This window comes from Hordeum vulgare, chromosome 7H (genome assembly GCF_904849725.1).
Source record: "Hordeum vulgare subsp. vulgare chromosome 7H, MorexV3_pseudomolecules_assembly, whole genome shotgun sequence".
NCBI lineage: Eukaryota > Viridiplantae > Streptophyta > Magnoliopsida > Poales > Poaceae > Hordeum > Hordeum vulgare.
The window spans coordinates 597,201,032-597,215,013 of record NC_058524.1 but is presented as its reverse complement, the minus strand read 5'-3'; the positions used below and the strand labels follow the sequence as shown (position 1 = coordinate 597,215,013).

Here is a 13,982-nt window from a genome sequence, read left to right as displayed (position 1 = left end):
ATCGAACACGTCATGTGCATGAACTAGAGTGGCAAGAGCATGGCATGGTCACACTTCAACAACCAAAAAACAGGGGATATGGCGGGCAGGGGCGAGGGTTTATATAGGCAACACTTTAGTCCCGGTTCTTGCCACGCCCCGGGAGTAAAGGCCCCTGCTTCCCGCCTTCCGGACTGCCGAAAAAGGGCCTTTAGTCCCGAGGCGTGGCTCCACCCAGGACTAAAGACCCCCTTTAGTCCTGGTTCTTGCCACGCCCCGGGACTAAAGGCCCCTGCTTCCCGCCTTTTGGTCTGCCCGAAAAAGGGCCTTTAGTCCCGGATCGTGGCTCCATCCGGGACTAAAGGGTCTTTAGTCCCGGGTCGTGGCTCCACCCGGGACTAAAGATCCACCTGTATAAGCGGGAGTTAGAAAATTTCGAACCCAAATCGTCCATTTCTCTTCTTCTTCCTCTCGTTCTCCTGCCCGGCGCGGCAAGCGACGAACTCAACGATGCCGTCAGGCTGCCCGCCGTCCTGCTCGCCGCCGCGTGCCGTCCTCCTCGCTGTCGCCGTCGTCCTGCTCGCCGCCGCCGTCCTTCTCGCCACGCGCCGCCCTCCTCGCCGCGCGTCGCCGTCCTCCTCGCCGCGCGCTGCCGTCCTCCTCGCCGCGCGCCTCCGTCCTCCTCGCCGTGCGCCGTCGACACCTCCGGCCGGTAAGCCCCACGCCCCTCCTCCCCAACACTCCGGCCAGCACAAGCAAAGAAGAAAAAGGATAAGCAAAGAAGAAAAAGGAGAAGAAAAGAAGAAAAAGGAGAAGAAAGGAAGAAAAAGGAGAAGAAAAGAAGAAAAAGGAGAAGAAAGGAAGAAAAAGGAGAAGAGAAGAAGAAAAAGGAGAAGAAAGGAAGAAAAAGGAGAAGAAAGGAAGAAAAAGGAGAAGAGAAGAAGAAAAAGGAGAAGAAACGAAGAAAAAGGGAAGAAAGGAAGAAAAAGGAGAAGAAAGGAAGAAAAAGGAGAATAAGAAGAGGAGGAGAAGAAAAAAAAGAAAAAGGAGAATAAGAAGAGGAGGAGAGGAGAAGAAGAGGAAAAATAGAAGAAGAGGAGAGGATAAGTAGTAGAAGAAGAGGAGAAGTAGAAGTAGTAGAAGAAGAGGAGAAATAGAAGAAGAGGAAAAATTAGTTTAGAGTTACAAGAAGAAGAAATATTTTTTTGTCATTTAATTTTGCTATTGTATAGTGTATATGCTTAAGTGTTAACAGTGTTTCTTAGATTATTGTTTAATTTTGCTATTGTATATGCTTAAGTATTAATTGTTTAATTTTTCTATTGTATATGCTTACGTGTTAATAGTTTATTTTTAGCAAGAAAATAAATAGAACTAGTTTAATTTTGCTATTGTATATGCTTAAGTGTCCGGGACTGGGCTCCGCCCGGCTGGTATTTTAGAGTTTAGGTTCTAGCCAAGACCCGGGACTAAAGATCCTCTTATATAAAACGAGCCTTCGAAGTTTCCACCCCTCTTATATAGTTTGTTAGTTTATTAGTTAATCAAATGTCCGTTTTTTGCAGAACTATGGATCCACATATTAGGAACCTCGAAGAGGAAGAACTTCTCGAAGATATAATCAAAGACGGCCCCGACATTGAACCAGCCGAATCTCCAACGTCATATCTAAACGACTCCGGATATGGAATGGAGGTCGAGCGACAGGAAGATGAAGCCGATGGGGCAGGAGATAGGTCCAATAACTGAGAAGGTGATAGCTCCACTGATGGAGAAGCCGGTGGAGGAGCCGGTGAAGAAATAATAAAGTCCGGCGAGGTATACATATGAAGTTCGACAATCACTTGTAATATGTGAAAAATATTGGAGATAGATCTATATTGTATACATATACATTTATTTGACGAATGTTTCTTCCTCTTAGGCCTCCACGTCGAGCAAATCTATGAAACGAGGCCCGACTAGAAAGTTGGATGCACGGACGCATTACACCTTTGACTATGTCGCCGAAAGGTACAAAGATAATCTTTGGAATGATCTCATGTCACATTTCAACCTGCCAGAATGTGAGAATGAAGACGCCGCAGACAAACTGAGGGCCAAAGTCAAGCAGTGGACTCTAAAGAAGGTGGCCGAACTGTTCCGTAGCTGGAAGAAGAAGCTATGGAAAAACTATCTGAAGACAAAGAAAGTGCCAGTATTCGAGGGGTATCTAGCCAAGCAGGCGAATCACTGGAAGGAATTTCAAGAGTACAAGGAGTCATAAGATGCCCACGCATTATCAGAAAAGAACAAGATAAATGCCGACAAGAAGAAATATCACCACAAGCTGGGGCCAGGGGGCTATGAGACTGCCATCCCAAAGTGGGAAAAGAAAGAGCAAGATCTGATAGATAAAGGCATCGTACCTGAACCACTCCGTGATGAGTGGGAATTGAGAGCAAGAAATTGGTTCTTTGCGCATGGTGGGTCGTACGACGAAACAACAGGGGACCTCATCTGCAATGACAATCTTAGGATACCCAGGGAGAATTGGAAAAGGATAGTGAAAGAAATTAAGGAGGGACAAAGAAAGTTCACTGCAGATAGAGATAAAGATTTGCTCACACTGGTCCTCGGCAATGACGAACATGGAGGATGAACGCGAGGCTTCGGTCCATCTTACTCGTGGTGGCTTGGGTTTGCCAGAGACCAAGACCCTTATAGAAGCCGAGAGAGAGCAAAGAAGCGGCAGTAGGATGAGGAGAATGACAAGTTTAACCAGTTGCTTGCCAGGATTAACGAGCAACAGAAGCAGATTGATGAGCTTAGAGGAGTACCGCGCCAGGAAGATCCTGCACTTGATATTACCGGCGCCCCATCTAAGCGGAAAAGCAGCGTGGCTGAATCTGAGGCCCCGCCCGACGATGAACGAAGAATGATAGAGGGCGGTCCTGGCTACCCCGTGGATGGAATCAAGGAGTCAACATCATGTGAACTCCATCAGAAATTCAAGAACATATCCATGAACTCCATCACTTGATACTTCTGGCCCTGATGCACGCTGGCATGGCCGTGAGTTTCCAGCTGGCTTTGCTAAAGTCGGGGTGGATGAAGTCATGACGGGGTTTAATGATATGGAGCTCGACATAGCTGGACCCGAAGATGAGAGGGCACTCGGAGAAGTACTGGGTGGAGTCATCCTATGGGACAAGAACTACATCAAGCTTCCAGGCTCGGCCCCAAGGACAACACCGCCTCCGAGTCGTCGCAGGTCACCTACACATCCATTACCTCCAAGCCCTCCACATGACGTCGCCAGCACAACACGAGTCCATCTCGATCACCGCCGCCGGACTTGGATCGTCCGTCTCCGCCGCCGCCCGCTCCGGATACAAAGCCTGAGCCTGCCACGGATACAAAGCGGGAGCGTGCCACCAAGAACGCTCCGCCGCCGCCCGCTCCGGATACAAAGCCTGAGCCTGCCACAGATACAAAGCGGGAGCGTGCCACCAAGAACGCTCCACCGCCGCCCGCTCCGGATACAAAGCCTGAGCCTGCCACGGATACAAAGCGGGAGCGTGCCACCAAGAACGCTCCGCCGCCGCCCGCTCCGGATACAAAGCCTGAGCCTGCCACGGATACAAAGCGGGAGCGTGCCACCAAGAACGCTCCGCCGCCGCCCGCTCCGGATACAAAGCCTGAGCCTGCCACGGATACAAAGCGGGAGCGTGCCACCAAGAACGCTCCGCCGCCGCCCGCTCCGGATACAAAGCCTGATCCTGCCACGGATAAAAAGCGGGAGCGTGCCACCAAGAACGCTCCGCCGACGATTCCTAAGCCACAGAGCACCCCAAAACGCAAACGGTCGCCCCTCCCAAAGGAAGTGAAAAAAAGCAGATCACGTGCAAGCCCTCCACATGACGTCGGCCAGCACAACACGAGTCCATCTCGATCACCGCCGCCGGACTTGGGTCGTCCGTCTCTGCCGCCGCCCGCTCCGGATACTAAGCGGGAGCGTGCCACCAAGAACGCTCCGCCGACGATTCCTAAGCCACAGAGCACCCCAAAGCGCAAACGGTCGCCCCTCCCAAAGGTACGTCATGCTAATCTTCCTATCAGACCTTATGACTTACACCATAAGCCTGATGACTATACACGCACATTGCAGAAGGAAGTGAAAAAGAGCAGATCACGTGCAAGTGCAAGTGGGAGCAAATCAAGTTCAACTACAAGCAAGAAAAAATCAGACGTTCCTCAGCTTGGACAACAGGCCAACTAGTCGATCCCACCCCTCAAGGTGTTAACCCAGAATGTTCCCCCTCAGGTGCAGGGGCTAGCTTTAGGAAGTGCAAAGGAGTTGGCGGCTGCATGTGGTGTCTCGGTTGAAGAATTGTTGTCTTCCCAAGACGACAAGATACCCGAGGCTGTGGTAGCCCCTAAGCCACAGTTTGTCATGGGTGAGCCTTTGGTCAGCAAAGATGATCTCCCAAGAAATATGCGTTACTTGCATCAATGGTACTTAAGTGAATCAAAGAATGGGAGAACGATGATCGTGTTGAGTGTCCCACAGGAGTACTACGGCCGCCCCGAACAAATCCATATCGACTTTGATGAACTCTTCCAGATGTACAATGGCGACGCCCTCGACAAATCGCTTATGAGTTGCTATTGTCTGTAAGTTTTTCAATTCGTTGTCACTATATTTCCTTGTTTAGTTATTTCAATTCATTTCTATATATAACTTGTACTCTATTATGCAGAATGAAGATTCTGGATTGTAAAAGTAAGAGCATCCTAAATATTGGGTTTATTGACCCAGATAAAATACATATAGCGACGCTAACTAATTATCCCAAGGAGACGGAGGAAAACCTTCTAAGGTTTCTAATAGTTCAAAAAAATTGTGACCACATACTGTTTCCATACAACTTCAGGTGAGGCTCTTTACTCTGTTGTGTCCATTCACTTATAAGTGTCTTTACTCTCTCTCTCTCTCTCACTCTATATATATATATATATATATATATATATATATATATATATATATATATATATATATGTGTGTGTGTGTGTGTGTGTGTGTGTGTGTGTGTGTGTGTGTGTGTGTTTATATATATATATATATATATATATACATGTGCAACTTTCATTGGATTCTGTTGGACATTCAAATTGATAAGGAAAGAGTTGATGCCTTCGACCCATTATCGAGACCCTTGGAACAGTTCCAAAGCCTGCAGGACATGCTCCAAGGGTAATTTTAATCATTCTTGCGCTCTATCGGTCTCTTTCGATGATTTTTTGATATATCAATTAATGAAAAACTTAGCAAATCATTATCCTTGTCGGGCAGGGTTTGGAAGCGGTTCAAGTGCGTGACTCCCGGTAACTTTCATGAGAAGCTGACCTTTAGAGCGGCTCAGGTAAGTAGTAGTATGATATACTTCTATTGATTTTCAATACATTTATGATGCTAGATTATTATTTTGATTATATATATTCTATTCTCGTAAAGTGCGACCAGCAGCCACGGGGAACGCATCTATGCGGATACTATGTTTGCGAGACCATTCGCACGTTTACCTCTAAGCACAAGGATCACAAATTCGACGTAAACAATGAACATTCACACCTCTATTTTTACCCGTCATTCTTTGTTATCATGATTGATATTCATATTCATCTCCTCTTCTTATATAGCACACGACCATGACGACGAAGGTCCTACCAGAGCAACGCGCGATTGCTGTTGCAGAGGAGCTTGCGACCTTTTTGAGGACGGAAGCTATAGATGACAAAGGACGATTTAATGTAGCTAGGGGCCATTACTGATGTTCGTCCATGTAATCGAATAGACGGGCTCTAGTCCCGATAATTCAGATCTCCATATAATTGTATATATATGCTCGCTTGTAAGATAAGTTAATCTTATATATATATGCATAATTATTTCTATTTAAATTATACGAAAACTAATTCCCGAACACCAAACGAGGCATCACGTTAATCTCCCGAACACCTAACCCCTAAAACCCTAAAACCCAAAAATAATTTCATTTAAAAAAAACCAAAACCAGCAAAATCTGAAAATCTTTAGTCCCGGTCCGTGTAACGAACCGGGACTAAAGGGCCTGTCCCTGGGGCGCTACGAGGCGCCCACGTGGAGCACCTTTAGTCCCGGCGTGTAAGAGGACCGAGACGAAAAGGTTAGGCCTTTAGTCCCGCCCCTTTAGTCCCGGTTGGTGAACCGGGACTAAAGCCCCTTACGGGCCGGGGCTAAAGGCCCCGCCCCCACTAGTGGGGGTGGGAAACGTGGCAGTTTTTTTTACGTGGCAGGGGGAGGTCGAACGAAGGAGGTGGGATCGAGAGGTCAAACCATCGGTTTGGTCAAACCATCACGACGTTCGATCCTGCTTTACTATATATTAGAATCTGTAAACAAACTTATATTTTAAAACAGAGGGAGTATTAGATAGAGTAATCATGATGGTCTTGATTTCATTGATCGGATGACCATACCACGATATGACAAGAGAGGTAGTCACCAGATAGATTAGATAAAGGTCCCAAAGAATTAGACTACACTATGACTAAGAGGGTTGACAATTCGAGTGACAAACATTTTCCCCGGTATTGCATGATTCTCGTTACGAGAGCATCGTTGCAATTTAACAAAGAGAGTGGTATTTCTACACCCCAGTTCGGCGCAAGAAAACATAGCTCCTTTCCCTTTAGACTTTTGGTTCGTGCTCCTATCCAAACCTGGCCAAACGGGTCGTGCCTGCCGGGTCGGCCCGACTGCCCGCAGGCCAGGTACGACACGGGCCGGGCCCAGCACGGCCTAATCGTGCCCGGGCCAGGCACGAGCACGCATGGGTCATGCCTGGGCCGCGACCCCCAGCCCGCGTGCCAGCCCCGCACGGCACGATTAGGAGCGATGGGAGCGGGGGGGGGGGGGGGGGGGGGGACTGCGCCTCGTGCGCCATACGAGCGGGCGGGCGGGAAAAGGGGAAAGGGGGAGGCGGCTGGGCGGGAATCTGGGCGGCTGGGCGGTAATTTGGGCGGGAGGTGCGGGATCTGGGCGGGAGGGCACGGGAATTTAGGCGGGAATCGGGGATCTGGGCGGGAGGGCGCGGGAATTTAGGCGGGAATCGGGGATCTGGGCGGGAGGGCGCGGGAATTTAGACGGGAATCGGGGATCTGGGCGGGAGGGCGCGGGTTTAGGGTTAAATGTAAGGTCTGTTTTCTACTATTATAGATCTTGTCTATTGTTGAAATACACGTAAATTTAACCGTATCTTCTAAACCGTGACGGAGGGAGTATAAAAAAATAAGGTGAAAGTTAATGCACCGTGCCTATATGTTTCGGGATTATCCGATTTTCGTAAGATGATTTATAAACCGAGACGGAGGGAGTAGTGATTTTACATAGGTTCACACACTTAGCGTTGTTTCTTCATCGGGTCACCATAATGCCCTCTTTCCTCTTTAATTGCTTTGCCATATCATTTTTTTGCCTATATGGAGCATCGGTGCACTCGGAAGGGTCTAAAAGAAAGATTTTCTATTTTGTTGACTTGCTAGAAAAAATGAACCGGGACTAAAGATGCCCCCTGCCCCCGAACGCTCCTAGCCGTTGGAACCGGGACTAGTGATCATATTAGTTTCGGGCCGAAATCAAACCGGGACTAACGAATCAAACGTAAGGTCTGTTTTCTACTATTATAGATCTTGTCTATTGTTGAAATACACGTAAATTTAACCGTATCTTCTAAACCGTGACGGAGGGAGTATAAAAAAATAAGGTGAAAGTTAATGCACCGTGCCTGTATGTTTTGGGTTTATTTGATTTTCGTAAGATGACTTATAAACGAGACGGAGGGAGTAGTGATTTTACATAGGTTCACACGCTTAGCGTTGTTTCTTCATCGGGTCACCGTAGTGCCCTCTTTTCTCTTTAATTGCTTTGCCATATCATTTTTTTGCCTATATGGAGCACCGGTGCACTGGGAAGGGTCTAAAAGAAAGATTTTCTATTTTGTTGACTTGCTAGAAAAAATGAACCGGGACTAAAGATGCCCCCTGCCCCCGAACGCTCCTGGCCGTTGGAACCGGAACTAATGGTCACATTAGCTTCGGGCCGAAATCAAACCGGGACTAACGAATCAAACGTAAGGTCTGTTTTCTACTACTACAAATCTTGTCTATTGTTGAAATGCACGTAAATTTAACCGTGTCTTCTAAACCGTGACGGAGGGAGTATAACTAAAGAGGTGAAAGTTAATGCACCGTGCCTGTATGTTTTGGGTTTATTTGATTTTCGTAAGATGACTTATAAACGAGACGGAGGGAGTAGTGATTTTACATAGGTTCACACGCTTAGCGTTGTTTCTTCCTCGGGTCACCGTAGTGCCATCTTTTCTCTTTAATTGCTTTGCCATATCATTTTTTTGCCTATATGGAGCACCGGTGCACTGGGAAGGGTCTAAAAGAAAGATTTTCTATTTTGTTGACTTGCTAGAAAAAATGAACCGGGACTAAAGATGCCCCCTGCCCCCGAACGCTCCTGGCCGTTGGAACCGGAACTAATGGTCACATTAGCTTCGGGCCGAAATCAAACCGGGACTAACGAATCAAACGTAAGGTCTGTTTTCTACTACTACAAATCTTGTCTATTGTTGAAATGCACGTAAATTTAACCGTGTCTTCTAAACCGTGACGGAGGGAGTATAACTAAAGAGGTGAAAGTTAATGCACCGTGCCTGTATGTTTTGGGTTTATTTGATTTTCGTAAGATGACTTATAAACGAGACGGAGGGAGTAGTGATTTTACATAGGTTCACACGCTTAGCGTTGTTTCTTCCTCGGGTCACCGTAGTGCCATCTTTTCTCTTTAATTGCTTTGCCATATCATTTTTTTGCCTATATGGAGCACCGGTGCACTGGGAAGGGTCTAAAAGAAAGATTTTCTAATTCGTGGACTTGCTAGAAAAAAAACATTTTCTAACCGGGTTGCGGTCGGTGTCATCAATTACATCCCGGGAGAATTGCGCGTGGAAGAACAACCGACGAAGAACGAGCGGTGGTCACGGATTAATCACAGTTATTACAATGCGAGCGGTGATTGTTGGCATTCTGTATTGATTGATCACTTTGTTTGTTTCAACTTCCAACGTGCATGGATGCGCATGCTTCGCTCTCCCCGAGCAGTTGCGAGCTTACAAGTTACGACTCCACAAAGCGTTCTCTCACGCCGGCGTGCCACTACCATCCCCCCCGCACAGCCTTCGCCATGTCTAATGCCTACACAAACCTCACCGATGCCGTGCGCTTGGTCCGGCCCCTCAAGATCGACGGCTACAGCGCGAGCACGACCATGTGCACTCAGACGATGCTCGGTTTTCCCGACGGTTGCATCAAATCCAGATGGAACGTCGGCGGCTACGAGTGGGAAATCGAGTTGTATCCCGCGACGCAGGTGTTCAGTGTCCACTCCAGTTCCAGTCAGCCATTGTACGTTCTTGGGTCTTGGTGTTGGGACTGCTCTCTCTCTCTGTGTTGGGACTGCTCTCTCTCTCTCAACTGGACGAAGGAAGAAGAAGAACGAGCTGAACACACGATAGTTTCCGGCTGCGCGTACAGCCTTTGAACTCAGCTCATACTGATTCACACAGGTACAAACTCAGAGTACAATCGCTTTTGTAGCTCTTGGAAACGCAGCGCACACTGCCCCATCGGCCACTAACGGCACGACGCACGACCCGTAGAAGTGCTCCACTATCGCTGGCCATCAAACTCATTAACGTACGCGGAAGGAGCGTTTGCTCGCATGGTCCACGTTGCATTAGGAGCAGTGCTCGGTGAAAAGAATGCATTAAAAGGTAGGGGAAAAGAACGCGCTGTTTTGCTTCCCATCGTACGCAACCTCCCCTCTCCCTCGCTCTTTCCACCGGGCGGCGGCCGCACCACCCCACCTCGCGCGCAGAGCTCCGGACGGCCGCCGGTTCCGAGCGTCTCCCTCTGCCTCAAGCTCCGGAACCCTAGGGTCTCTCCCCCACTCGGCCCGCCTCTCCGGTGAGATGCCGCTAACCCACATCGCCTTCCCCGACGCAGCTAATGGAAAGGAGGGACAACTTCCTCCGCCCCCGGCCCCCGACGACGCCGCGACCGCCGGCAGGAGCACCAGGTTCCCCGCCGTCGGGGACACGGGCCACCTCACCTCCTCTTCCATCGCGGGCGACCTTCTCGGCTTCCTGGGCCAGATCCATGCGGCCTGCAAGCCCCACGAGCCTCTCGGTGAGCTCAGCCACACCCTAAGCATTGTTGCTTCCATCTAGTGTTATGCATTTTGTGCAACGCCGGTGACATGCAAATCAAACCAAGTTAACACGTCGTAACTTCAGTACATCGGGAAGTGGACGTGCAAAGTAGATCCTGATTATTAGTGCCTAAATCCTACAGAGGAAGAGTAACTATACTTCTTGCATCTTTCAGTTTTATGATGATATTCAACCATGCTGTAATTTATCTTACCACTTGGGTATGTGCTAAATTTTCGTAGAAACTTAGATAGAGGCACATTCCAGCAGTACTATCTGACAGTTGGATTGTGTATTCATTTGGTATGTTGCAAAAATGGATGATTGTCTTAGACCCTGCAGTCAGACCCTTCGAATTAAGTAATCGCCGAGTCAACATGCACAAGTGTATGTCCGATAGAATTCATGATGCTCTTTTCAATTCTCTGAACAAATTATTCAGCTCCTGGCATTGCCAATCCAGTGACGACCATGCCTTTTTCGATCATAATGATGGAGAAACTTTCTAAGTTTCCTTTCTGATTGCATCATCTATAGAACCAATGGACATGGACCATTTTGTTCAGTGCTCGAGTTACTTAGATCTCATGGTCTTTTCAGGTTTCTGACATTGATTTTGCCATAGAGATAGTAGGATCAGATATATATATAGTGCGAGAAGTAGATGGTCTTGCCATGAGCTCTCGTAATGTATGGCCGTCGCCTGAGGAAAGGAAGAAGGTTTGTCTTCTGGACAAACTGTTTTCGCACACTTATATTCTGACTTTTCAAGGATACATTTATAGAAAAAATATATTTATCGCATTTTTTTATCATTTGTGGACATTTTATTGTTGGGATCTTCATCTTAAAGGATTGTATAATCACTTATTAATTCTTTTGCACCAAGATGTGGATCTAAGTGGCTTTAACCCTTTTACTTTATATCCAGGTGGCTGTAAATTTGTTAACGCTTAATGTTACCGCGGTTGGGGTCCATCATCCAGTACTCCGTTTGCAGGAGGTGGACCTGAAAGATTCTTAGTCAGGGGAGGAAGTACCAATGATGTCAGGCCTATAGAATGGACACCAGGAACCATTTGTTATTAGTTGATGGGTTCTGTTGTTTCTATTTGTTAGCAGAAATTCAGTGATTCGTAGTCGTTTACATGGTACAACCTTTCTACACCAAATGCACCTCACCCATCATATGATGACAACAAACCTTCTTCCTTTCTTTAGGTAAAAGTACTGTTTGCAAACTGATCATCAAACAGCTATGCGATCAGTGTATAGTTGTTACTCAGGTTTTTTGTATTACAGCTCTAGTTATGCTTCTTATGATATTTGGACCATCCATTCTTTCTTGACAAAGTTACTAATAGTTTATTTCTCCTGTTTTATATGTGTGTAGTGTCATTAACTATGCATTCAATTTTTTTATCAACATCCCTTGCTATAATTTTATTGTAATCGTATGATGCGTACAATCTCTCAAGCAATAAGAATTTTGATCTGAAATATCACAAGAAATAGTTTAAGGGTGCATTCCCATCTTGGTATTTGTTGTTGACATCAACATTTTTTCCATGTTAATTGTTTAGTTTAACTTGTTGTTACAGATTGCATTTTTTATATTTCTATGTATATTCCTTTTAACTAACATATCATTCTATTGTTATATCAGTAGCTATAACCGTTTAATACTCTTTTGGGACAATGAATCATATTCACATATTTAGTTGTCATGAACGCATGATCCATTAGAGGAATTACCTTTCAAGCAATCTGTTTATTGTGCATTTTTGGTGAGGTTTACAACGAGTCATGGGAGTAGCGCATGAGAGGCGAAGGCGACAACGGCAACGATTTCAATCGGTGGTACGCCTCCTTGTTGGAGGCGATGGCGTGATCCGGCCGTGCCACCTGACACCTGCTTCCTGACCGTGCTACTACACCAACACTTACCCGTTTGTATCACCTTTTGCTTGGCACTGGACTTTCGCTGTCAGGCCAAGAAGGAGGGCGACACAGACGACATCTTTGCAGGAATGAGTTTCCACAAAGGAATCGGAGTGGGAGGAGCAGATAAGCTGGGCATGGTGATGACGTTCGGGGGCTCATCCGCGTCGTTGGAAGCAAGGATGGATGAGGTGGCGGGGCTCAACCTCAGTCGTCTAGCAGTCACTTGGTATACTTATGTCTCCTCTGTCTGTTTCTAGAAATCTTATATTCTTCCATAATCGTTTACAAATATGTGAGAACAAGTCATGAGAGCTTAATTCTATTAAGCACCAATATATCACGCTCATCAAATCAGCCTATCATCACTTGCTGAATTCGTTTTCTTATTTCTTCAACCAACAACTTGCACCTGACTATGCTATCGCATATGATGTGGTTTATTCTCACGTGAACAACCAATATATTTAGTTGAAGAGGCTCTCGTCGCTTGCATGCAAATGCATCACACACTCATCGCTTGCATGCAGATGCATCACAAAAATAACAAAAGGGCGGTTAGGCAGACACGTCCAACAACTAGTGCATGCAAACCAGCACGGAGCTCCACATGACTCGGCCAAAAATAACTACGCACATAACTAACTACGGCGCCAACGGACTGCGACTCACACTCGATCAAGGACGCAGCCGCGCATTGGCGTCCGGTCTATATCTACACATACCCACATGACCGTGACCTAGCCCGCTGATCCGACCCAACGCACCGACGTCGATCGCACCGTCACGGCTCCGACCTGGCGCATCGACGCCGCTCGCACTGTGCTTCGTCACGACTTATTCCCAACACTTGACAGGAACACCCCCATTTCAGTTCAAGATAGAGCGAGCAGTCGGCCATACTATTCGGACCCCAAACGAGCTACGTCATGGCTACTCTAGCCTGTCGGCTCGTAGATCCGAGCGGCGTACTCCAACCATCCGAAGAAAGAAACGTCTCTCACGTCTTCTCGCGTCATAAGGATTGCTCAGTTGCACTGATGCTAGTCGAAAGACGTGATTTAGAAGCTTCGGGCTATCTCAGGGATGATTGTTTTGTTTGGCATTGCAATGCGCCGTCACGGTGCTCCGAGAATTACCGTTACAAACTATCGATCCCATCTGAGGAAGTCCCCGCACAGCCGCCATCCACCAACTTGCACCAGCACCTCGGCGAACTCCTGCATGCAGAGCGGGACGGGGGCGGACGTCACCTTTATCGTCTCCGGCGAGTCATTTCCTGCGCACAAGGACATTCTCTCTTCAAGGTCACCGGTCTTCATGGCAGAGTTCTATGGAGAGATGGAGGAGATGCTCTCGGATCGAGTCGTGATTGAGGACATGGAGGCGGCAGCATTCAGGGCCATGCCGCACTTCATCTACACCGATACGGTTCCTGAACTTGACCAGGAGCTGGAAGCCGTGGCCACGATGGCTCAGCATCTGCTTGCGGCCGCTGACAGGTATGGATTGGACATGCTCAAGCTGATTTGTGAAATCAAGCTGTCCGGTGGCATCACCGTCGACACGGCAGCGACCACTCTTGCTCTGGCGGAGCAGCTCAACTGTTCGCAGCTCAAGGCCAAGTGCGTCGACTTCATCCTCAGCACTCCCGCAGTCCTAGATGCCGTCCTGGCGACCGAGGGGTATAAGCACCTGGCGGCAAGCTGCCCTTTAGTGCTGGCCGACCTTCTCAAGTCTGCCCATGGGAGAAAGAGTTGA

At 47.6% G+C, this 13,982-nt stretch overlaps 1 protein-coding gene and 1 pseudogene across 1 annotated transcript; both read left to right on the top strand.

Annotated features, from left to right (window-relative positions):
- The first annotated feature begins 9,882 nt into the window (after positions 1-9,882).
- On the top strand, positions 9,883-10,298 carry LOC123410913. Its single transcript, XM_045103840.1, has one exon. The coding sequence runs from the start codon at positions 10,041-10,043 to the stop codon at positions 10,296-10,298; it is 258 nt and encodes an 85-aa protein (XP_044959775.1). The 5' UTR covers positions 9,883-10,040.
- A 3,022-nt stretch (positions 10,299-13,320) lies between these two features.
- On the top strand, positions 13,321-13,982 carry LOC123409432 (annotated as a pseudogene).